Consider the following 24,744-nt stretch of genomic DNA (forward strand, 5'->3'; position numbering starts at 1 on the left):
CCACAGCACCTTCCATTTTATTGTTCATTTACAAACAGGGTGAAATCAACTGGGAAACGGGGCGGGAATCTGGCCACCAGGCGTGCAGCAGTCCGGGGTGTCAGCGCACAGCTGGCCGCTGTGGCCCTGGTCTGCCCCCGGTCTGCCGCTGGTGCCGGGCAGAGGGGCCGGGGCGGGTGCTCCGAGGGCTGGGCCCCTCAGTTTGTGTAGACCTGAGTTCCGATCACACGCATGATCTCCTTCTGGATCTTGGGGTCCTGAGTATTGATGTTGGCGTCGCCCACTTGGCCATCCTCGTACCTGTAACCAGGCCCAGCGTGAGGGTGGCTGCAGCCTGGAGGGAGGCACCCCATGGCCCAGGCTCCGGGGCACAATGGACCGCCAGACTCACACAAAGAAGAACCGTGTGCAGACGTGGTCGGACACAGGGCACACCCAGATGTTCCCGTGCTTCTGCAGGTCCTTGGACGTGATCACTGTGGGGAGGGAAAGGTCAGAGGGCAGGCGGGGTCGTGGGTCAATCATGTGCTGAGGACGGGCAGGGGTGCCTACCTTCACAGAGGGCTATGCAGTTCAGATTCCGACTCTGCAGGAACCGAGACTGAATGGACCGGGTCTGGGGGAGAGGGGGGCCGGGTCAGAGCTGGTCGGTGGGGTCCAGAGGTACCCAGGATCCCCCCTCACATGGACCGGGTCTGGGGGAGGGGGTCCAGGGGTCCCCAAGCTCCCCCAATGGACTGGGTCTGTGGGAGGGGGGCTGGGGTCAGAGCTGGCTTCACCCCAGCCCGGATCCAGGGGCACCCACACTCCCCACATGGACTGGATCTGGAGGAGAGGCCCCACACATGGACCGGGTGTGCAGAGGGTGAGAGCTGCTCAGCTTGGGTGCAGCCCCCCAGCTGGCCGTCCTGTCTCTGGCCCAGAAGAGTCAGTGTCTCTTTCTCTTCTTGACTTTTTTATATTTCTAAATTTATTTTCCCTTTTGTTGCCCTTGTTGTTGGACAGGACAGAGAGACACGGAGAGAGGAGGGGCAGACAGAGAGGGGGAGAGAAAGACAGACACCTGCAGACCTGCCTCACCGCCTGGGAAGCGACTCCCCTGCAGGTGGGGAGCCGGGGGCTCGAACCGGGATCCTTACACCGGTCCTTGCGCTTCGCGCCACCTGTGCTTAACCTGCTGCGCCACCCAAGAGTCGGTTTCTATCTCTGCACCTGTCCCGCCCGCCCGCCCGCCCGCACCCACCTGGGGGATGGTGTTCATCCGGTTGTACCTCTGGACCAGCTCATCCTTGGACGGCATCCGGTGCTGTCCTTTCCCCATGCCTGCAAGCACCAGCCGCGGGTCAGGGTGCAGAGCCCTACACGTCCTGGGTCCCGGGGTCCCAGGGTCCCGGGGTGACAGGCAGTGGGGGGTGGGGGCATCTGGGAGGGCTCCCTGGTCCCACAGGCACTGTAGGCAGGCAGCAGGAAGGCCAGAACTGGAGCCGCCTCAGGGCTGCACCGATGCCCGGGTAGCTGTGGGCGGCTGCGGGGCCAGCAGGTCAGGGACGCTGGGTCCAGGGAGGAGGCAGGCGGGTGCACAGACCTGCCTTAGCCTCCACCCCACCCCAGACTCCAACCAGGCCCCTCAGAGCAGGGCTTCCTCCAGGAAGCCTGCCAGACCTGAGGAAGAGGCACCCCCACCCCAGCCCCACAGCCAGCTCTAAGGACTTCCTGGCGCCCACCTCACTGCCTGTCAGGGTCTGGGGGCCCACCATACACCCTCTGAGCCCACATCTGTGTGTGTGGAAGGGGCGGGCAGGGGGAGGTGCGGGTGCTGGCACTGCAGGCCTGGGCCTGGCTCCACTCTTGGCCTTGGGGTCAAGGCTGCCTGCTTGGCCTTGGGGTCCCGCCAGCCCCAGCAGGAGCCCCCCATCACTCCCAGCTGTCCTGCCACGAGCCGAGCGGCCGCCCTAAGCTCTGAGTCCCGTCCCGACAGCCCAGGGCCCCAGGTGAGCTGCTCACTGTGCTCCGCCCTGAGGCAGGAAAGAGCCAGTCTGTGCCAGCCTGGGATGGTCTCCAGGACAGAGCCCACCACACGCTGCCCCCACACCTGAGACGGGGACACTTCCTGTCATTTATCAGAAGTGTCTCAGCTGGCCTCGACCGACTCTCTTCTCACTGTCCCCACTGTCTCCTGCACGTGGGCCTGTGGGGGTGGGGACCTGCTCAAGTGGGTGCTCTGTCTCCGCGCCTCTCGCTCAGGACACCCAGAGCAGAGGGGAAGCAACACGGCCGTGAGGGAGCCGGCGGGGGCCAGTCTAGGGAGAGGGGGACGCCAGCTCCAATGACCCTGTCAGGGAGACCCACGTGTTTCTGGGGCCTCCGAGACCAGCCTGTCCCATCAGTCCAGTGAAGACATAACGACAGTGGCCCGGGCAGCAGGGAGCTGGGTGACCCAGCCCTCACTCTGCTGCCCCTTCTGATCTCACAGCAGAGGGACAGGACAAGGCACCTCTGGCTCTCAAAGCAGTTCCCCCCCCCCCCCCCGCCCGTTGTCTGTACCCGTGGCCCTTTAGGGGAGAGAGAATTTGGCGGATCCCCACCACTGGAGCCCGTAGAGGCTTTGGGTGAGTAAGGTACACAGGCCCCTTGAGACTGTCAGGAGAAGCTCATGGAGGAGAACCAGCCACAGGGCTGGACAAAGCCGAGTGCACGGGACCCCCCCCAGCCCACCACTGCCCTGGTCCCCAGACACACAGAGTGGGGTCCGCTCACACTCAGGGCAGCTGGAGGGCACTTCCCTTTGTGGGTCCCTGACACACTGAGCTGCTTCACAGGACGATGAGCCCCTGGAGCCTGGACTAAAAGTGCCCTGTGGCCTGGCCCACGCCACCGGCTCCCCGAGCCTGGGAGGACTTTCAGGAGGCAGTGCCCGCCTCTAGCTGGCACTAAGCGCAGCCCCTCACAGCGGCTATGTGCTTGGCTCTCTGCCTCAGGAAGGCTCTTTAGATGGCGAGAGACAGGAGTTGCGCCACAGCCCTATAAGCCACTGGAGAAGCATGGCGCTTCCACATGCGGGCTGGGGCCTTGAACCCAGGGCCTTGCGCACAGACTGCTCGCCTCTGGTAATCGACTAAGTCCTAAGACTTTCCAGCAGCATGGGAAGTGGAGAGAGGATCAAATGTGCGGCTCCCAAGCATGAGGGCCGAGCTTGGTCCCTGGAGGACGTGTGGTGGGGCGAGGCTTGCAGCCGCTACATAACACTCTCATGCAAATAATCAGCTAAAACTTAAAAGGCAGATAATAACTTAACTTTTAAAAATTAAAAACAAGGGAGTCGGGCGGTGGCACAGTGGGTTAAGTGCAGGTGGTGCAAAGCTCAAGGACCGGCCTAAGAATCCCGGTTTGAGCCCCCGGCTCCCCACCTGCAGGGGAGTCGCTTCACAGGCGGTGAAGCAGGTCTGCAGGTGTCTGTCTTTCTCTCCCTCTCTCTGTTTCCCCCTCCTCTCTCCATTTCTCTCTGTCCTATCCACCAATAACCACAACAATGTTAAACAACAAGGGCAACAAAAGGGAAATAAGTATTTAAAAAGTTAAAAAAAAATTAAAAACAAAAAAAAAGGAGTCGGTGGTGGCGCAGCGGGTTAAGCACAGGTGGTGCAAAGTAAGGATCTGGGTTCAAACCCCTGGCTCCCCACCTGCAGGGGGGGCACTTCACAAGCAGTGAAGCAGGTCTGCAAGTGTCTGTCTTTCTCTCCTCCTCTCTCAGCTTCTCTGTCCTATCCAACAGCAATAACAACAATAAACAAGGGCAACAAAGGGGACAAAATAGCCTCCAGGAACAGTGGATTTGTAGTGCAGGCACGGAGCCCCTGTGATAAACCTGGAGACAAAAATAAATAAATAAATTAAATAAAATTAAATTTAAAAAACCTGGGGGCCGGGTGGTAGCACAGCAGGTTAAGCGAACATGGCGCCAAGGGCAAGGACAGCTAAGGATCCTGGTTAGAGCCCCCAGTTCCCTACCTCACAAGTGGTGAAACAGGTCTGCAGGTGTCTGTCTCTCTCCCTCCCTGCCTTCCCCTCCTCTCAATTTCTCTCTGTCCTATCCAACAACAGCAGCAACAACAATGGGGGGGGGGGGAGCAGGGGGGAAATGGCCTCCAGGAACAGTGAATTCATAGTGCAGGCAGTAAGCCCCTAGAGATAACCCTGGAGGCAAAAATAAAAAAATTAATATCTATCCCAGTTGTTAAGTGTCCATTTTCACTGTTGAATTAGAGCTTGTAAGAATGTATCCCTTCAGGGCGGGGGTAGTTAGCATAATAGTTATGCAAACAGACTCTCAAGCCTGAGGCTTCATCAAGTCCCAGGTTCAATTCCCCGCACCACCATAAGCCAAAGCTGAGCAGTGCCTGTATCCCTTCCAGGAGTCTGGCAGTAGTGGTTTAAGCGCACGTGGCACAAAGGGCAAAGACCAGCATAAGGATCCCGGTTTGAGCCCCTGGATCCCCACCTGTAGGGGAGTCATTTCCCAGGCGGTGAAGCAGGTCTGCAGGTGTCTTTCTCTCCCCCTCTCTGTCTTCCCCTCCTCTCTCCATTTCTCTCTGTCCTAGCCAACAACGATGACATCAGTCACAATTACAACAATAAAACACACACACACACACACACACACACACACACACACACACACACGGGCAACAAAAAGGAAATACATATTTTTAAAAAGTCTTAAAAAAAAAAAGAATGTATCCCTTCCTTCCTTCTAAATTGATCTTTATTTTAATGAGACGGAGATAGAAAGACCAGAGCACTGCTCAGCTCTGGTTTACGGTGGTGCTAGGGATTGAACCTGGGGCTTAGAGCCTTGACGCCTCAGGCAGGAGTGTCTGCAGAACTGCGGAGCTGCCTCCCTGGCCAGGATGTGCTTCGTGTGAGCTGTGCTGCTTGCTGACAGAAACCAAGCGGCCAGCCAAACCGCCCTTGGTGCTCTGCAAGTCTGGGCACCTCTGCCGGAGGGAGTGCGGGCACCGGGCCACAGGGACAAGCCCCTCGGCTTTTTTTTTTTTTAACTATTATCTTTATTTTACTTATTGGGTAGAGATAGCCAGAAATCTAGAGGGAAGGGGGTGACAGAGAGGGAGAGACAGACACCCGCAACACTGCTTCACCACTCGCAAAGCTTTCCTCCTGCTGGTGGGGGACTGGGGGCTTGAACCTTGGTCCTTGTGCACTGTCACGTGTGCGCTCAACCAGATGCGCCACCACCGGGCCCCAGCCTCTCAGCTCTAAGAAAGTCGGCATTTAGCTGGTTTCCCAGCGGCTCCCGCCCCAGATTCTGCCGCTCTCTCTCAGCCCCAGCAGCAGCACCAGCAAGGCGCTCCGGCCTGGGGACTACTTGCTTGATCACTAGAGGTGGAGCACACTTTCTTTCCTTTTTCGGTCTTCTCTCTTTTTAAAAAATATCTTATTTGTCGTTTTATTTTCCTGAGGGAGAGACAGACAGAGACAGACCAGAGCACTGCTCAGCTCTGGCTTAGGGTGGTGCTGGGGACTGAACGTGGGACCTAGGAGCCTCAGGCAGGAGAGTCCTCTGCGTAACCATTATGTCGTCTCCTCAACCCTCTTTAGTCTCTGCAGCAAAACGTCTATTTGTGTCATCTGCCTACCTCTTTGTCAGGCCGTGGTTCTCTTTTTCTTTATTTTTAAAAAAATTATTTTTATTTATTTATTTATTGGATACACACAGACAGAATTGAGGAGCAGGGGAAGTAGAGAGAGAGAGACCTGCAGTACTGCTTCACCACGTGTGAAGCTTTCCCCCTGCAAATGGGGGTTGGGGTCTTGAACCCAGGTCCTTGGGCGGCACCACCAGGACCCGTCGTGCAGTTTTCTCACCGATTGCGGAGAACATTTAAACACAGTATTATGGGGCCGGGGGGTGGCGCCCTGGCGGAGCGCGCACTACAGGGCGCACGGACCCTGGTGTCAAGGCCCGGTTCCCCACTGCAGGGAAGCTTCACAAGTGGTGACAGAGCCAAGGTGTCTCTTCCTTGCTCGTTATGTCCCCTTCCCACTTCAATTTCTCTTTATCCTATCAAGAAAAAAGAAAAGAAGAAAGGAATGGCTGCTGGGAGATCTGTCGTGCAGGCACTGAGCCCCAGCAGTAACCTTGGTGCAATAAAATACACACACATGCACACACACTCACACTCACACGGTACTTTTTAAAATATTTTTATATATATATTTATTTATTCCCTTTTGTTGCCCTTGTTGTTTTATTGTTGTAGTTATTATCGATGCCATCGTTGTTGGATAGGACAGAGAGAAACGGAGAGAGGAGGGGAAGACAGAGACGGGGAGAGAAAGACACCTGCAGACCTGCTTCACCGCCTGGGAAGCGACTCCCCTGCAGGTGGGGAGCCGGGGGCTCGAACCGGGATCCTTACACTGGTCTTTGTGTTTGGCGCCACCTGGGCTTAACCCGCTGCGCTACCGCCCGACTCCCTATACACACGGTTCTTACCGATCTTTTGTGGCTATGTGTTGCAAGTGTCTATTGGTCTATGGCTTGTATTCTCATTTTCTTTTCTTTTTTTTAATTTATTCCCTTTCGTTGCCCTTGTTTTATTGTTGTAGTTGCTGTTGTTATTGTTGCCGCTGTTGTTGGATAGGACAGAGAGAAATGGAGAGAGGAGGGGAAGGCAGATAGACACCTGCAGACCTGCTCCTCTCTCCATTTTTCTCTGTCCTATCCAACAACGATGACATCAACAACTACAATAATAATAACTACAACAACAATAAGAAAAACAACAAGGGCAACAAAAGGGAAAACAGAGAGAGGGAGAGAAAGATAAGACACTTGTAGACCTGCTTCTTGTAGGCCTGTGAAGCGACCCCCCTGTAGGCTCGAACCGGGGTCCTTATACCAGTCCTTGTGCTTCACGCCACGTGTGCTTAACCTGCTGCGCTACCGCCCGACTCCCTTTTTTTAAAAAAATATTTATTCCCTTTTGTTGCCCTTGTTTTATTGTTGTAGTTATTATTGTTGTTGTTATTGATGTCATTGTTGTTGGATAGGACAGAGAGAAATGGAGAGAGGAGGGGAAGACAGAGAAGGGGAGAGAAAGACAGACACCTGCAGACCTGCTTCACCGCCTGTGAAGCGACTCCCTTGCGGGTGGGGAGCCAGGGGCTCAAACCGGGATCCTTATGCTGGTCTTTGCGCTTTGTGCCACCTGTGCTTAACCCACTGCGCTACGACCCGACTCCCTTTTTTTTTTTTATGAGAAAGACAGGAGAGAGAGAAAGAACCAGACATCACTCTGGTACATGTTCTGCCGGGAATTGAACTCAGGACCTCATACTTGAGAGTCCGATGCTTAATCCACTGTGCCACTTCCCGGACCACTGGTTATCTCTTTCTTTTTTCTTTTCTTTTTTTTTTTTTACCAGAGCACTGCTCAGCTCTGGCTTATGGTAGTGCAGGGGATTGAACCTGGGACTTTAGAGCGTCAGGCATGAGAGTCTCTTTGCATAACCATTATGCTATCTACCCCTGCCCTGGTTATCTCTTTCTTATTAATGAATGAAACCTTTTTGTAAAAGATCACCATTTGCTCTTTGGAGCTCTTTGGATTTAAGACTCACTTATTGGGAGTCGGGCTGTAGCGCAGCGGGTTAAGCGCAGGTGGCGCAAAGCACAAGGACCAGCAGAAGGATCCCGGTTCAAGCCCCTGGCTCCCCACCTGCAGGGGAGTCGCGTCACAGGCGGTGAAGCAGGTCTGCAGGTGTCTGTCTTTCTCTCCCCCTCTATCTTCCCCTCCTCTCTCCATGTCTCTCTGTCCTATCCAACAATGACAACAATAATAACTACAACAATAAAACAAGGGCAACAAAAGGGAATAAATTAATTAATTAATTAAAAAAAAAGACTCACTTATTTTCCTAGGAGCTCTGCCAGCCTGTCCAGCATAAAGCTGACAGGATTCTTATGTTAGTATTTCCTTTGCCGCTGTTCCTGTATTTACCTGTATTATCCTTTTTTTTCTTTTCTTCAGGGAAGGTTATCGCTGGGGCTCGGTGCCTACACTATGAATCCGCTGCTCCTGGAGTTCATTTTCCCCATTTTGTTGCCCTTGTTGTTGCCGTTATTGTTACTGCTGTCATTGCTGTTGTTGGATAGGACAGAGAGAAATGGAGAGAGGAGGGGAAGACAGAGGGGGAAAGACAGACACCTGCAGACCTGCTTCACCGCCTGTGAAGCGACCCCCTGCAGGTGAGGGGAGTCGGGGGCTCAGATGGGATCCTTACGCCGGTCCTTGCGCTTCTCGGCCTATGGCTTAACCCGCTCCAGTATCTCATCTAGGCACTCAGCCAGATATGAACCACCTGGAGCCCCCCCTTATTTTTATGTTTAAAAAATTTTATCACAAGATGGCTTTACCTGGGTGTTAAGCGGCTTCCTAACAGTACCGAAAATCATGGCCAAGAACATATTTCACATAGCCAGCCAAAAAAACTTAAAGGCTAAAAATAAAGCAAAACCAGTTACCACTAATCTTAAAAAGGTAAATATTGTGAATAATGAAAAGGTTGACAGAGTGAATAAAGCTTTTCTAGATATACAAAAGGAACTTGCACATTTCTCAACACATCTTTCTTCTGAACCTCAGCAGAAACAGCTGGTTCCACAAAAGTGTCACGAAAATGAGCCAGCTAATGTTGATGAAGCCACAAGACTACTGGGTCAGCTGTGGTGTACTGGCGATGGATCGGGTTCCCCCAAAGACCAATAAATCAAATGTTTTATACAAAAAAAAAAAATTATCACTAAGACTAGTTTTTATTTATATATTTATATATTTATTTATTTTTCCCTTTTGTTGCCCTTGTTTTTTTTTTTTAATTATTGTTGATGTCATCATTGTTAGGACAGAGAGAAATGGAGAGAGGAGGGGAAGGCAGAGAGGGGGAGAGAAAGACAGACACCTGCAGACCTGCTTCACCGCCTGGGAAGCGACTCCCTGCAGGTGGGGGGTCTGGGGGCTCCAACCGGGATCCTTCAGCTGGTCCTTGTGCTTTGCGCCATGTGCGCTTATACTGCCTGACTCCCCCCACCCCCTTTTTTTTTTTTACCACAGCACTGCTCAGCTCTGGCTTATGGTGGTGTGGGGGATTGAACCTGGGACTGTGGAGCCTCAGGCACGAGAATCTCTTTGCATAACCATTATGCTGTCTACTCGGACCTCATGGTTGAGGACCCAATGCTTTCTCCACTGCACCACCTCTGGACCACCCATTTGTTTGTTTTTAGGGTCACCTTTGAGCTTTTCGGTACTGTCGCACCTATTTCATTGGTTTTGGCTCTCACGTATATTAGCCTCTTTCTTCTCCTTTGTTTGGCCCACCCAGTTCTTAGAGACATTTATTTATTTATGCCAGAGCATTGCTCAGCTCTGGCTTATGGTGGTATGGGGGACTGAACCCCGGACATTGGAACCTCAGGCATGTGAATGTCTTTGCATAACCATTATGCTGTCTACTCCTGCCCTCTCAGAGACATTTCTACTGACGCCTCTACCATCCAGGCCTATCTTGCCTGCTCCTGGAGTCACGCACCTCTACAATCCGGCCCGACTGCCTCTCTTGCCTGCTCCTGAAGTCACGCGCCTCTGCAATCGGGCCGACTGCCTCTCCTGCCTGCTCCTGGAGTCACGCACTGCGCACTGGTTATCTACCCTTCACACGAAGGCCACACAGAACACAGACAGCAGAGCTAAAACAGGAACTCGTAACGCTGAGCGCTCTAAGTCAGTCACTTTGTAAGCTGGACAAGTCTGACTCTGCTCCTGACGAGAGCCTGGCGCGTGCACGGGCCTTGTCAGGTCAGTGCCTTCTCCCGCACTGTGTGCGGACAGAGGTGCGTGACTGCAGACAGTCTGAGTTACAAGAGGGTCCAGGCAGCAGGAAGCAGTCTACAAACACGAGCAGCTACAGTGCCCGAGGCCCAGTAACTCACGCACCAGGGACAGCTCCTGACGCCACCTAGGCCTGCTCTATGCAGACTACCCCCCTAGCCGCCCCCGGGCTGAGGGGACCCCATCCTGGTATGGGAGAGCAGAATGCGTGGCAGGGGATTGGACGGCACCTAGCGCCCAACGCCAGGACGCGCCTGGGACGGAGGAGACAGAGCTGCGAGCGAGTGAGCGAGCGAGCGAGCCAGCCACGGGGGCGGGCTTTCTTACCTGAGTATCCAAAGGAAATACTGGAGATGGGGCTCAGGTAGATGCCTTTGCCATAGGCTGCTCCGTGCAGCTTGCAGGGAAATAGCAGGTGAGCGGGCCTCGAGTCGCCGCCAGGCCTCCCGCCCCGGCCGGCCCGGCCCTGCCCCGCCCCCGCCCCCACACCTTCCTCAGAAGCTGCCGGGTGGGGCCCCCTCCTGGCAAACACCCGACACTGAGGCCTGGTGAGCAAGGAGGGTGGTGCCATCAGGCCTCGTTACAAGTACAGAGTCCCCCCAAAGCACCGAGAGCGCAGATGGCCAGGAGGACGGCAGTGACCGTTATGGGGAGCCTGAGGGCAGAACCTGTCCGATCACCAAAAAGCGCGTGGCAGGTAAGCTCACCAGCGCCACCTCACCTGCCCACCTGCCCCAGGCCAGGTAGAGCGCTTACTGGCCCCGGGTGGCAGCAGCTGGGAACTCCACGACAGCCAGGATGGCATGAGGCGGGGCAGCGTGAAGACGACGGAGGCCCAGCCCCCCAGGCTGCGTGTAGTGGGCCGGGGCGTGGTGGCAGAGGACCCAGCCCCCAGGCTGCGTGTAGTAGGCCAGGGTGTGGTGGCAGGGGGCCCAGCCCCAAGGCTGTGTATAGTGGGCCGGGGTGTGGTGGCAGAGGACCCAGACCCCCAGGCTGTGTGTAGTGGGCCGGGGTGTGGTGGCAGAGGACCCAGACCCCCAGGCTGTGTGTAGTGGGCCGGGGCGTGGTGGCAGAGGGCCCAGCCCCCAGGCTGTGTGTAGTGGGCCGGGGTGTGGTGGCAGAGGACCCAGACCCCCAGGCTGTGTGTAGTGGGCCGGGGCATGGTGGCAGAGGGCCCAGTCCCCAGGCTGTGTGTAGTGGGCCGGGGCGTGGTGGCAGAGGGCCCAGACCCCAGGCTGCATGTAGTGGGCCGGGGCGTGGTGGCAGAGGGCACAGACCCCCAGGCTATGTGTAGTAGGCCAGAGCATGGTGGCAGAGGGCCCAGCCCCACCTGCAGTTTGGTGTAGGACGCGTTGACAAGTCCGTTGCGCAGGATCGAATGCCAGTTCTCGATGTGGGACCCGCTGCAAGACAGGACAGACCACGTGTCTCCCAGTGCCCACTGGCTGGCTCTGCAGTGGCCACACCCGTGGGTCTAGTCACAGCCACAGCTCCACAGCTACCCTGGGGAGGGGGGAGGGGCTGGGCCCCAGCTGGCTTCTAGGCCTGCCTCTCGGAGCCTTGCTGAGGGCTTGGGCTCCAGCAGCCTGGCTCCTGATGCTCTGTGCTTTAGGACAAGGCTGCTTTGTAAGAGGGGATACTTTGTACTTTAGAACAAGCCTGATTTGTAAGCAGCGAGGTGAGGGAGAGCAGAGCAGCACCGGGATAGCCACGCTGGAGCCCAAGTCCAGGGCCTCACGCTGAGTCCAAAGTCTTTCCTGGCCCCTCAAGCCTCACGCCTCCTCTGGTATCCCCCTCCCTGCCATCAGCTCTGGGGTCTACTCCCCACTTCAGAAGCCCCTGCTATGTGAGTGACAGGCTCAGGACCCCCAGCCGCTCACTGGAAGGCGAAGGTGCTGCCATAGAGCTTCTTGGCCGTCCGGAAGCGAGCTTCCTTGGCTGGAGGGCTGCTCAGCAGGAGGAACTGGTGTGAGGTGTGCATGAACTTCAGCTGCTGCCAGGGCGGGCGCGGCGGGGGGCGGGGCGGAGACGGAGATCAGGGAGGGAAGGGTGGAGAGACCCCAACCCACCACCAGACCGCTGCCAGGGCCTTCACCCACCCTGGGCATGAGCGGGCACTTACCCTGCTGAGAGGTAGTTTGACAATGTGTGACCTGTTGCTGGAGATGATCCTGAGAGACAGAAAAGGAATGACTGCCGGGCCTCTACCTGGGTGAAGCCACCCAGGCCCCCAGGACAGTGACTCCGGGCCTCCACCAGGGACAAGCTGCTCCCAGGACAGTGACTGCTGGGCCCCCACCAGGGATGAACCCCCCCAGCCCCTCAGAATCCAGCAGAGGAGCAGAACGGCGCTCTGCAGGAGGTCCAGTCACTGCTCAGATATGGGGAGGAGGAGCAGAGGAGGGCCAGGCTGGCTGAGAAGGCCACAAGGAGTGGGGTACCAGTAGCGCCTCCATCTGGGGAGCCTGGCTGAGTCTCGGGGCCCCACCAGCACTGGAGATGCCACCTGCTGCTCCGGCCCCAGTCTGTGCTGAGTGGGTGCAGTCTCTGAGAGGGCCCAGAGGCTGAGGGTGGGCTGGGAGGAGGGCAAACACCATGCCACACCTGCCTTCCCGGCCTTGCCCCTGGCACCACAGGGCATCACTGTGGGTGGGCATGCGGGCGGGAGAGCGGTGGAGTGTGCGTGAGGCCTGGGAACCTCATTAACTAACAACCCAAACAGATGCTAAGCCAGGAGGCAGGCAGGTGGGGGGGGCAGTGGCCTGAGCCCCCAGCAGGGCAGAGTGAACAGGGGAGGGGCGGCAGGGCACCAGGCACTCACCCTGTTTGCTGGGGACTACAAGGGAAGGGGGGAGGCACTCTGAAGGGGGGCCAGCTTCTTATATGGCCCAGGGAGAAGGAGACCCTGCGAAGCTGCAGCTCCCCCCTCCCTTCCCTCCCCACGCACCACTGCAGGAGAGGGTGGGCCAGGGGGTCCAGCTTGTCCATCTGCTTCTTGATCTCTAGATACGAGCCCTAGAAGAGAGGCGGAGGCTTGTCCGCAGCAGATAGGCCCTCCTGCTTTCCAGACACTGACTCTGGAGAAGGGCCAGGCCAGAGCTGGGGTCCCCGCCCTCAAAAGGTCCGGACAGTCACGGTGGGGAGGACTCGGAACCACAATGAAAATGCTGCCAGGGAGTCGGGCGGTAGCGAGCGGGTGAAGCACACGTGGCACAAAGTGCAAGGACCGGCATTAGGATCCCGGTTCGAGGCCCCCAGCTCCCAATCTGCAGGGAAGTTGCTTCCCAGGCGGTGAAGCAGGTCTGCAGGTGTCTGTCTTTCTCTCCCCCTCTGTCTTCCCCTCCTCTCTCCATTTCTCTGTCCTATCCAGCAACAATGACATCAATAACAAGAATAATAAAACAACAAGGGCAACAAAAGGGAATCAATAAAAATTTTAAAAAAAGAAACAGGATGCTCACAAGGCCGCAAGCAGGCAGGCCCCTCATTGTAGGCACTTCCTACAGCCCAAGCAGCTGCCACACATCAAGAAAGTACAGTCAACATCCCCAGAAGAAGCGGCCAAGGAGTCCCACCGCCTGACTTTACGGGGAGCCATGAGCCTTTGGGAAGGCCGCTCAGCTGGGGTGTCCTCTGTGTGGACCTGAGTGGGGGGCTGGCTGTGGGAGCATGGGTGAAGGTCTGATCCAAGGAGAATGCAGACGGGTCAGGGGGACAGCCTGAGCCAGGACGGCACGCTCCAGGGCTGCCCCAGGGTAAGGATGCAGCCTGGTCTAATCTTCACCTGCAGACCCCCTCCTGCCCCTCCCTCCAGCTGCCTGTGGAGTTCAGGGGGGCTGAAGGGGATGGAGAGCTGGGGAGGACTCTGCCGAGAGGTGGGGTGAAAGCCGGCAGGAGCAGGGAGGAAGGTGACAAAGAAGGGGTGGAGGGACAAGCAATGCCCCTCTGCGTCCTCCCCCATGCCCATGAGGCAGGCCAAGGAGGCGGCGGCGAGGATGCTGGGCAGAGGGCAGGTACCTGGGTCATCTCCCGGATGGACATGACACTATCCAGAGCTTTCTGGAGCCGCTCGTAATTCTTCTTCTGCAGGGGAGAAGCAGGGTCAGCAGAAGGGAGGGTGAGCAGGGTGTCGGGGAGGGCAGACCTGGGCTCAGAGCTCTCTGGAAGCAAGAGCTAGTGCTTGGCCCCCAGAGAGGGCCGTCCGTCAGCTTGGTGAGCTCACCTCACCCGGCTGGGAGGGGCAGGGGGCGGCACAGGGAGAACCTGGCACACAGGGGGTGGGGAGTGGGGGCGTGCGTGCTTCACTGAGTCAGCCTGACTGGTCTGCCGGTCCTCCGGGTGTGACCGAGGTGTTCTGGACGAGGAGAGCCCCTGAGGAAGCACTGTCCTCCCCGGTCTGGGTCTGGGTGGGCCTCACGACCGAAGACCTGGCTAGGCCACAGGGCCGGGCCCCAGGGAGTGAGTCCTCCTCCTACTTGCCCGGGGCTCAGACAGCCTGGCCGGGCTCAGTCTGCACGGTCACTCTGGGCGCCCGCCAACAGCTGCCCAGGCCTCGAGCGACCGCAGACACGCATGGGCCTCTGGCATGCCCACCTCCCGCTGCAGCCCGGGCTGCACTTGCGTGAGCAGCTTGCTGGCCTACAAGTCCAGAGGTGGTACTGGCCTGTGTGGATGTGGACACGGGGGTGAGGCCAGGGCCGGGATGCCCCGGTGGCACCCAGAGACCCCAAACATGCCACAGGCCACACTGCCCCCTCCCCCAGCCGTACACTCAGGGAACACCAGGGTTCGAGAGTGCCCAGGGGACCGGCACCTCTGGCTCCTGCTTCAGCCCAGCACAGCGGTGCCTCCCACCCTCCAGCCCTGACCTCCCTGCGAGTGCACCTTAGGGTTAAAGGCCAGAGTCTTGGGGTCGGCAGGGTCCACCACAGAGGGGTAAGGCTCAAAGATGATGCTCTTCCTCGGGGACTCCAAGGCTGCCCTGCACATGGCCACCAGCAGGTCCACCACCTGGAGCAGAGAAGGCGCTGTCTCTCCTGGGTTCGGTGCCAGGCTGTCGGGGCCTCCACAGCACAGCTCTCCCCTCCCCCACCTCTGGCTACTGGCGGGGACTGGACTCAGGGACCCTCACACCAGACCCGTGTACTAGTGCACACTCCCTCTGGCCTTTCTTCCTAAGGGCAGTGCAGTTCCCGACTTTCTCATTAGAAAATGCAAAGCCACTGTAAGATCTCAAGTGACAGGGATGTAAAAAGCCGCTATAGTGGTCTAGGAGGTGGCGCAGTGGATAAAGCATTGGACTCTCAAGCATGAGGTCCTGAGTTCAATTCCCGGGAGCACGTGTACCAGAGTGATATCTGGTTCTTTCTCTCTCCTCCTATCTTTCTCATAAATAAATAAACAAATAAAATATTTAAAAAAAACAGCCGCTATAGGATACGACCGTCCCCGCTCCGTACTCCTCAGCGGGCACTCCAGAGAGATGCGTCTCCCTGGAAGCAGCCCTACTTCAGTTGAGGATGCTGCCCAAGTCCCATTCCCACCGAACGGCCCCATGGACGGGGGCTGCACTGTTTCCGCCACTTGTCCGAGAAGCCAGAGTGAGTGGCACCCCGCTCCCCACACCTCTGCTCCAGTGGCCACTTCCTCCGCAGCTCCGGACATGACCCCCAGGGTGTAGAAAGAGAAGACACACAGCTCCCGCGTGCAGACAGCTGGCTGTGGACGTGGACACGGACATGAACGCAGCAGGGCGGCTAGGGGCACTGGACACCCAGAAGCTACAGGAGGCTGGGATGTGGGGCCTGCACGAGAGGAAACCTCGCCACACACCCTGCTGGCGGCCCCACAGCCGGTGCTGCTCCTCCGAGGCCCAGAAGGGCAACATTTTCTATCCAGCGCACAGCACTGCCACCTTGTCCCAAGCCGGGGTTGTCCTTCCACCCACCTCCCCAAACTCAGGCACCTAGAGGCCAGTCTGCCTCCTGCTCAATCATGGTGGGCAACAGCCCACCCTTTGTGGGTTTTTTGGCATTTGCTTGTTATTTATTTTGCCACCAGGTTTCTGCTGGGGCTTAGAGATGCCTGACTCCTCTGTCCCCGTGGCCATTTTCTGTCTAACAGAGACAGAGCTTCCACCCTGCTCCATCCCAGGAGCTGGGGCTTGAACTCAGGTCCTCGAGCACGGTGAAGTGCCTGCCCACCCAGCCAAACCCCTAAATCCCAGAGGATCACAGACCTTCCCAAACACCCGTCCCCTTGTTTCTGACAGGACATCTGAGCTGTTTCCTGAGGAGAAATTCTGGCAGAGGGCTGTGGGGTATGGAGAAAATCTCCCTGTGCCATAGGCCAGGACATGGGTATGACAGGCCCTGACCAAGAGCAAGGCCCCGGTCAGGCCAGGTGGTGTGATGGGCCCTGACCTTGAGCATGGACCCATTCTGGAAGACGTGCTGTTCGTCACACACCACGCAGTACTCGTTCAGTGTGGGGATCCTTTGCTCCGCGTACTTCATGATCTGTGGGGACAGCGGAAGGAGGGGTGTCTTCTGGCAGTGAGGGCCTGGAAGTGGGGCCCAGTCCCAGCCACCCACCCCAGGACAGAGTGCGGTGGGTAAGGGAGGGGGAGCAGGCCCCCACCACTCCATGCCCGAGGTGGCTCTGGACATCGGTCCACTGGGCCCCGAGTACTTCCTGCAGGAGGCGGCATAGCCGCCCTGCAGACGTCCGTGGATCTGCTTTCAGATCACAGTCGGGCACTAGCACAGGGCACGCCACAGGGTGGATATGTTGGGACGACAGGGAAGACACAGAAGTGGAGGCCCCGGCAGGGAAGGAGCATAGAGCCGGCTATGGCCCCCGCGGGGAGGAAGCCATGGTGCTGAGGGCCCGCTCCGAGGGACATGGCATCCCAGGGGCAGTGACCGTGCAGGGAGGAGGGCAGATGACACGCCCCACAGCCAAGCAAGAGTGCCAGCGGCCCTCAGCCCAAGCCCTGCAATGGCTGCCTGTGGTACCTAGAGGCCAGGGGACAGGAGGTGCCCGTCAGCTGCTTAGGGATCTGGGAGGACCCCAGGGAGAGCCCTGCAGTGTGGGGAGGCCTGCCTACCTGGACCAGGAAGCCGTACTCCAGGGTGGGGATGCTCTTGCAGTGCCCGCTGACCTGGGGAGTGCGAGCAGACAGCCTGGGAGCCTCGGGGGGAGGGAGGGCCCCACAACCCACTACCACCCCCACCTCCACGCCTGCCACAGGCTGTGAGCAACTTCCCTGTCCCACTCGCTCAGTGCCCGGCTGAGCACCCAGTCCCAAGAGGAGGCAGGGATGCACTGGCTGTCCCTGTGGTGCCCGCCCAGCCTCTGGGCCGCAGCTGGGTGCTGGCTCTCCCTGACAGCCCTGCCCACCTCCCACGGCACATGCCCCCAGTCCCCCGACCCCTAACCCAGGCAAGCCTCCAGCCCATGTACCAAGGGAGAGGTCCGCGCTGGGGGAGGTAGGCCCACGTGCTGGGGGCACAGAAGACCTGCCTGGGGGCTGGGGGGGTAGCCGAAGACCTCAACTTTGGGGTTCTTCACGGTGCAGGAGATGGAGCGGTTCATGAGGCGTCCGGCCCGGAGCTCTGGCACGCCCAGCTTGCCTTTCAGTACAGAATCTTGGATGATGGGGAAGCTGGGGGACCTAGGGAGATGGCAGACAATGCCACGTGCATCACAGGCCCAGGAAGGTCACTGGCACGGGTGGGCATCACAGAGCAAGGCAGGGCGGTTTGTATGTGAGGGGAGTCCCCTTGCTCTGAAACGCTGTGGATAGAGACAGCAGACCCAGAGATGACTGTGTCCTCTCCCATGTGTCCTTCAGACGGAAGCACAGAGGCCAGAGGTGGCCTGGACACCCCGGGGCATCAAGGCTGGGATGAAGTGACTGTGGGACACGGGCCTGTTTCACAGACCAGCTTGAGTGTGAGTGACAATGTGTGAGTAGTGTGTGTGTGTGTGTGTGTGTGAATGTGTGTGAGTGCATGCGTGTGTGTGTGAATGCATATGTGAGTGCGTGTATGTGACTGAGTGCATGTGTGAGTGTGCACACACCTGCATGTGGCTGAGGGCTGAAGCACCACAAGGAGCAGGCTCCCAGAGCAGCCTGTGAGCCGTGATGCCAGGGGTGCTGTCACCCTGAGTCTGTCTCCACCTTGGAAGCTTGGAAGGCACCAGCGGGTGCGTGGGGCCGGGGGCTGGGGCCAGTAAGGGCGCCAGGACAGACAGGGATCCAGGGCCGCCACGCTCGAGTTGAGCAGCAGGGGTGCCTGCCCTTAGAACCGGGACTGACGAGGAGGCCAAGGACGGGGAGATGGCCAGCACAGAGGCCCCCGTGTCAGCAGGACAAACAGACACGGGGGCCATGACAGGGCCAGAAACTGAGGTGATGGAGAGGGAGGCAGGGGCTAGGGCCCTGGCAGCGTGACCCCAGGCAGCACTCACTTGGGCATGGGCGAGAAGATGCTGAGGCCAGCCCGAAACTTCTTGATGGTGCCGCTCGCCTTGAACCAGCTGTGCCTCTTCTCCTGCTGCGTCTTCAGGAAGTCGTTGCTGAGGTGCTTCCATTGCTGGGAGGTGAACAGCCCCAGAATCCTGCAGAGCCAAAGACGACGGGTCTGAATGAGCTCCGGCAGCGCGGACACGGGGCCGACTGGCTGGCGGGCTCACAGAAGGGAAGGGCCTCTGCCATCAGTGCTTCACTCTTGCAAGGAAGGTGCCCACCCCCATGGCTTCTCCAGTGGACAAACCATACCAACAGCTTCTAGACGAATGGGAAGGTAGAGCTTCTTTCTTCCTTATACTTATTATTATTTTTTAAAGACAATTTAAAAAAAATATTTATTTATCCTTTTGTTGCCCTTGTTGTTTCACTGTTGTAGTTATTATTGTTGCTGTTACTGATGTTGTCATTGTTGTTGGATAGAACAGACAGAAATGGAGAGAGGAGGGGAAGACAGAGAGGGGGAGAGAAAGATACCCGCAGACCTGCTTCACCACCTATGAAGCGACTCCCCTGCAGCTGGGGAGCCGGGGGGCTCGAACCGGGGTCCTTACACTGGTCCTTGCACTTTATGCCACGTGCACTTAACCCGCTGCGCTACCGCCTGACTCCCTATTATTATTATTATTTATTTACTTAAAGAGAGCTAGAGAAAGATACAGACACCAGAACCCTGCTCAGCTCTGGCTGATGGTGGTGCTGGGACAGAACCTGGGACCTCAGAGTAGCAGGCAGGAGAGCCTTTTGTACAACCATTTTATGCTGTTTCCTTACTAAAGTAAGTTTGAATATGTGAATGTCAAGTAAACTTTTACATATATTCCAATGAAATTCAGCAGAGTTTTTTTTTTTTTTTTTTACTACTATTACAATCTTAATTATGAAGTGACTTATTTAAAATTTTTATGTTTGTTTTTACCAGAGCACTGTTCAGCTCTGGCTTATGGTGGTGAAGAGGATTGAACTTGGGACTTTGGAGCCTCAGGTGTGAGAGTCTCTTTGCATAACCATTATGCTGTCTAGCCCTGCCCTGAAGAGGTTTATTGTTTACTTACTTTTATTTACTGGGACTGAAAGAAATTGAGAGGGGAGTGGGGAAAAAGACACCTGCAACCCTGCTCTATCACTTCTGAAGTGTCCCCCTGCTGGGGGGGAGTGAGGGCTTGAACCCAGATTCTTGTGCATGATAGTGTGTGTGCTCAACCACGTATGCCACTGCCCAACCCCCATAAGGTCGAGTCAAGGCTGTGAGGTTGCAGTGACCACACTGACAATGGGACAGGAGCGGCAGAATAGCAGTGCTCAAGGCCTTGTAGTGGCTGGAGGCCTGAATCGGAGCACGAGGTACCACGCTCTACTCCTGGCTTTGCCAGTGGGGCTCTGCTTCTCCTTCTCTTGTGTTATTAAATACTTAAAACAAACAAAGAAATCTCAGTGGTAGAACAGAGAGGAAAGGTGAGGTCAAAGGCAGTGAACGGTGAGTAAAAGGACCTGGGACAGGACCTTGGTGCTGGCAGGCAGAAAGGGGCAGCCTGGGGACTGGGTGGCGACACACCTGGTTAAGTGTATGCATTACCATGCACAGGGACCTGGGTTCAAGCCCCCAGCACCCACCTGCAGGGGGAAAGCTTAAGGAGCAGTGAAGCAGTGAGGTAGGTGTCTCTGTCTCTCCCTATTACCTCTCTCTCAATTTCTCTCTGTTTTATCAAATAAAGTAAATGAAGTTTGAAAAATATTTTAAAAGGGGGCCAGGTGGTGATGCATCTGGTTGAGCGCACACATTACAGGGCACAAGGACCCGTGTTCAAGCCCCTGGTCCCTACCTGCAGGGGGAAAGCTTCATGAGTGGTGAAGCAGAGTTGCATGTGTCTCTCTGTCTCTCTCCCTATCTCCCTCTCAATTTCTCTGTCTCTATCCAATAATAAAATAAATTAAACATTTTAAAAACAGACACATCCCCATATTTATGACTGACAGGTTCAGTGTCCACCAGTCTCTCTGACGTCAGCCACTACTCCACACCTCATGTCCCTACCTTGACCTGTCACCAGAAGCCCCCTCTTCCTGCTCATGGGAGAAAGCTGAAGCCACCGCCCCTGTGGCTCCCCAGCTTCACCCCAAGGCCCACCTCCATCTCCACCAGGCTGCCAGGCCTCTGGAGGCCGGTCCTGGGCCTGGGCTCAGATGGTGGCCCCCTCTGGCCCGCTGGGCAATCCTGCCCCAGGCCTGCTGGCAGCCTGCCGTTGCACCTCGGTCCCCTCCCTGTGCCTGCAGCCTCCCACACTGGCTCTCATCTTGCAATGAACCCAGCAGCTGCTAGGAACATCTCAGAGGCACTTCTGGAGGGAGGCCTCCCACCCAAGGGTCTACCCATCTCTCCCCCTCACAAGGCCAGGGCCAAAAGGTCAAAGTTCTTACTTTTTCAACTGAAGACCCAACCCAAACCCTTCCTTATTCGATGGCTGGAAAACCTCAATTGACGGCTCTGCAAAGAGAAGAGAGAAGGCCTAGCACGTGCTCCCCAGGGGCATGGCTGGGTGAGTCTGCCTGACAGACAGACGCTGAGGTGTGCTCGGCCTGCCGAGGGGAGGGGACTGTCCCTGCAGAGGGCAGACTGTGGGCCACGTGGCCACATCCCGAACCCTGGGTGGAAGCGGGGCTGGGTGGGGCACAGGGAAAGGCAGTTCACCTCCCAAGGCCTGGAGGTGCCCCTCGGGGGACAGCTGAAGGGCCTGTACCCCATGACTTGCCCCCGTACCTGGCCCGTCGAGGTACTGGGACAGAGAAAAGCGCAGCCGCAGCACAACCGGCTCCGTGCGGAGAACCTTCCAGGCCGTGGAGACCTCCTCCTAAGAGTAGGGAAGCAGGCCTGCCTCAGCCACCGAGAGGCCTGGGCTGCACGGGGCCTCCGAGGTCGGATCCCGGCCCATGGCTAGCGCACAGCCACCTGAGTACGGGGCTGGGGGAGCACGCACTTACGTCGAGGAAGCTGACGTTGACGTGGAGGTCAATGTCCACATCATCGATGGTTCCGTATTCCCTGGAGAGAGGGTGCCGTAGGCGAGGTGAGAGCGGGGCGGGGAGCATCTGTGCACTCCTGCTTTGGCCCGGCCACCCCCAGCTTCTCTCTCCCCTCAGAGTCCACCCCGCCTGGCAAGTCCCCCGTGTGAGGTGTGAGGGGATGGCAGGGAAGAGCCCTGCGAGCCAGAGCGGCTCCGCCCTGTGCAGAGCGGGGTGCTGGCGCCACCTGATGGCCACACAGCTCTCGGCGTAGATCTCCTTCACGGCCTCGATGTCAGCATCTAGCTGCGGGTGGCGGTACAGGTCTGCGGCACAGGTGCCCTGAGACGGCCGCCAGGAGCGGGAAAGGGAGAAAGGAGAAGACTCAGCAATGAGCACAACACCGTGACACCTCAAATCATCTCCAGAACAAGCACTTGGAGGGGCCAGGCGGTGGTGCACCTGGTTGAGGGCACGTTATAGTGCGCAAGGACCCAGGTTCGAGCCCCCAGGCCTCGCCTGCGGGGGGAAAGCTTCCCGAGTGGTGAAGCAGGGCTGCAGGTGTCTCTCTATCTCTCCTACCCTCTCAACTGGCTGTCTCTATCCAATAAATAAAGATTAAAAAAAAAAAAAAAGAACAAGCACTTGGGGGCCCAGGAGGGGCGTGGGGATCGTGCGGACTCTTAGCACGTGGCCCTAGGTCTGACCCTGGCCCCGTGTGCAGACGGAGGCTCTAGTTCTCACTCCTCTTCCTCTCATAAACACAGTGAGAAAATCTAGAAAGAAGAGAGCGCTCTGACTGAATTCTGAGTCCTGCCCATGGCTGCTCTGCAGAGCCTGACCTGACTACAGCCTGCGGGGTGCGGGCCGGGGCTCCTCTCCCCACCCCCCGTGAGACGGCCAGCAGCTGCAGGCGGTCAGAGATTTGAACACAGGGTCACCGCTGGCCAGAGGCTCCAGCATAGGGGCAGCTGGGAGGAGCGGGGGGGGGGGGGGAGTTTGGTCAGTGGCGTGGGTCCTCTCACCTGAAGCGCACAGGCCGAGGGCCACCAGCTCACCTGAACTCCGTAGAGAAACTCCTCCGATTCATTGTCGCCCTCCGAATCATCGTCGTTCCAGAACTGGCCTTTGATGTCCTGGCGGGAGAAATGAGGATAAGGATGTGACCCATCGCTAGTCCCTCTGTCCCACTCTCAGCTGGGTGTGTCCTGCAGACTCTGCCCACGCAACCACGTGAGAGACCCCAGGTGGCCTGCTGCCCGCCCCCTCCTCTGGGCTCTGGGATGAGCGGACCTCCCCCGGGGCGCCAGCCCCGCAGACCCCGAGCATACCAGAGCTCTGCCGCCAGTCTCCCCGCTGTGCGGTCCTTCTGGTGTCTAACTCCCGCCCCCTTACTGCCCAAGATCTGCCTCGGGCTGGGAAGGCAGCATAATGGGTCTGCAAAAACTTTCACGTCTGAGGCACCTAAGGCTAGAGGTTCAATCCCCAGCACCACCATAAGCCAGAGCTGAACAGGGCTCCGGGAAAACAAAATAAAACAAGAAAACCCTCTGCTCACACCAAGCACCGAGGTTGTCCCCAGCCCCCAGCGATGTCACGGCCACCGCAAGCCAGGTGAGGCCACTCAGAGGCAAAGCGCCCTCTCTGTCAGACGGGCCAGACCCAGCGACATGCCACGGGACGGGACAGGTGGCCGCCAGCCCTCTGCAGCTCTCACCATTGGGTCAGCGGCTCACACTCTCTCCCGGTGCAGTGCTAGGCGGCACCCCGCCATGCCACCCATCGAAGCCGGGCCAAGGAGATGGACATGGGGTGGCCAAGAGCGAGGTGGGGTGGGCCGGGCAGTCGGCAGGCGCAGCTGGGCGGTGGGAGTAGTCACTGTCCTGTGCGGGGCAGACGACAGCCCTGGCGTCACGTGGCAGGGACGCAGGTTTGGCAGGTTTGCGAGAGTCTGCGTGACACACGTGCGCGGGTGGGCTGTGCCGGCCCACAGGCGAGGGCACCTCAGCCAAGCCAGTGCGGGAGCTCCGGGCACGTGCCCGGCCTGTGCCACCCCCGCCGCCGGGCTCAGAGATGTGGCAGCAGCAGCCCCCTCACCCAAGCATCCGGGGACCCTGACCCCGGGTTCCCGGCAGCGTCTGGGGGCAACTGGCTGATCTAAATGCCCTGGACTGGAACACCTTCAGGGACGGGACCGGCAGACCCAGACGAAGGCCACAGCCGCCACCTCAGCCTCAGCCGGCGGCGACCTGGCCTGCCACAGTCCCGACTCGGGAGGGCCCCAGCCTGAAGGGGTGCGGTGGCCGGCTCCACCATGAGCTCCGCCACGAGCCCTGGTGGGCAGGAGAGCGGGGTGGGTTCAGCCAGGGGGTGTGGGCTGGGGACACGACCCACTCAGCTGCTCCCCTGTCCTCGCCTTTCCCCTCCCCTCCCCTCCTCTCCCCTCCCCATCCTCTTTCCCCTTCCCCTCCCCTCTCCTCCTCTCCCCCTCCCCTCTCCATCCTCTCTCCCCTCCCCTCCCCCTCACCATCCTCTTTCCCCTCCTCTCCCCCTCCCCCTCCTCTTCCCCTCCCCTCCCCCATCCTCTTTCCCCTCCCCTCCTCTCCTCTCCCCTCCCCCATCCTCTTTCCCCTCCCCTCCTCTCCTCTCCCCCATCCTCTTTCCCCTCCTCTCCTCTCCCCCTCCCCCATCCTTTCCCCTCCCCTCCTCTCCTCTCCCACTCCCTCCCCTCCTCTCCCCCTCCCCTCCCCATCCTCTTTCCCCTCCCCTCTTCTCCTCTCCCCCTCCCTCCCCATCTTCTTTTCTCTCCCCTCCCTCCCCTCCCCATCCTCTTTCCCCTCCCCTCTTCTCCTCTCCCCCTCCCTCCCCATCTTCTTTTCTCTCCCCTCCCCTCCCCTCCCCATCCTCTTTCCCCTCCCCCTCCCTCCCCCATCTTCTTTTCTCTCCCCTCCCCCCCTCCCCTCCCTTCCCTCCCCGTCCTCTTTTCTCTCCCCTCCCCTCTCCATGTAGAGGCCCACAGGGCTGCTCCGTGGCCCTCGGATCTCTGCCTGAGGCTGCCACTGAATCTCCAGAACCTGCCCTCCGGGACAGCAGGGTCCGGGTGCGGGGGTCTACGCCAGTGAGCGAGTGAGCGAGGCAGTGGATGGAGGGAGGGAGGGAGACACCGGGAAGACCCAGACACAGGTCTGGCAGCGAGGTGGGACTCACCTTCGAGAGCGGGGGGCGCGAGGGGCCGGGACATGAGGCTCTGTGGTCTGTGGGCGGGCTGGGGCCGGGCTGGGCGAGGGTCGCGGCCTAGTT

General features: G+C 58.2%; 1 protein-coding gene and 1 long non-coding RNA gene across 16 annotated transcripts; one reads left to right on the forward strand and one right to left on the reverse strand.

Moving 5' to 3' along the window:
• PARP6 (poly(ADP-ribose) polymerase family member 6) lies at positions 1 to 24,744 on the reverse strand. Of its 15 annotated transcripts, none has more exons than XM_016194487.2 (22): positions 23,162 to 23,370; positions 22,503 to 22,580; positions 21,692 to 21,786; positions 21,424 to 21,484; positions 21,203 to 21,293; positions 20,863 to 20,929; positions 18,387 to 18,536; positions 17,376 to 17,586; positions 17,020 to 17,073; positions 16,334 to 16,429; positions 15,537 to 15,629; positions 14,796 to 14,921; positions 13,929 to 13,994; positions 12,859 to 12,926; positions 12,034 to 12,082; positions 11,792 to 11,901; positions 11,242 to 11,314; positions 10,239 to 10,308; positions 1,244 to 1,323; positions 553 to 616; positions 392 to 476; positions 1 to 300 (listed from the first exon to the last, which is right to left on the reverse strand). In XM_016194487.2, the coding sequence occupies exons 1-22, from the start codon at positions 23,162 to 23,164 to the stop codon at positions 198 to 200; spliced, it is 1,893 nt and encodes a 630-aa protein (XP_016049973.1). In that variant the 5' UTR covers positions 23,165 to 23,370; the 3' UTR covers positions 1 to 197. The 15 variants fall into 15 exon arrangements, 10 of the variants coding, with proteins under 10 accessions (XP_016049973.1, XP_007537537.1, XP_060040836.1 ...); XM_007537475.3 differs by having other exon boundaries at positions 11,792 to 11,904; XM_060184853.1 differs by lacking the exon at positions 10,239 to 10,308 and having other exon boundaries at positions 11,792 to 11,857.
• LOC132536691 (uncharacterized) lies at positions 7,900 to 8,817 on the forward strand. The gene is made up of 2 exons (XR_009548182.1): positions 7,900 to 8,561; positions 8,667 to 8,817. It is a non-coding gene; the product is annotated as an uncharacterized LOC132536691 (long non-coding RNA).

This window comes from Erinaceus europaeus, unplaced genomic scaffold, assembly GCF_950295315.1.
Source record: "Erinaceus europaeus unplaced genomic scaffold, mEriEur2.1 scaffold_1040, whole genome shotgun sequence".
NCBI lineage: Eukaryota > Metazoa > Chordata > Mammalia > Eulipotyphla > Erinaceidae > Erinaceus > Erinaceus europaeus.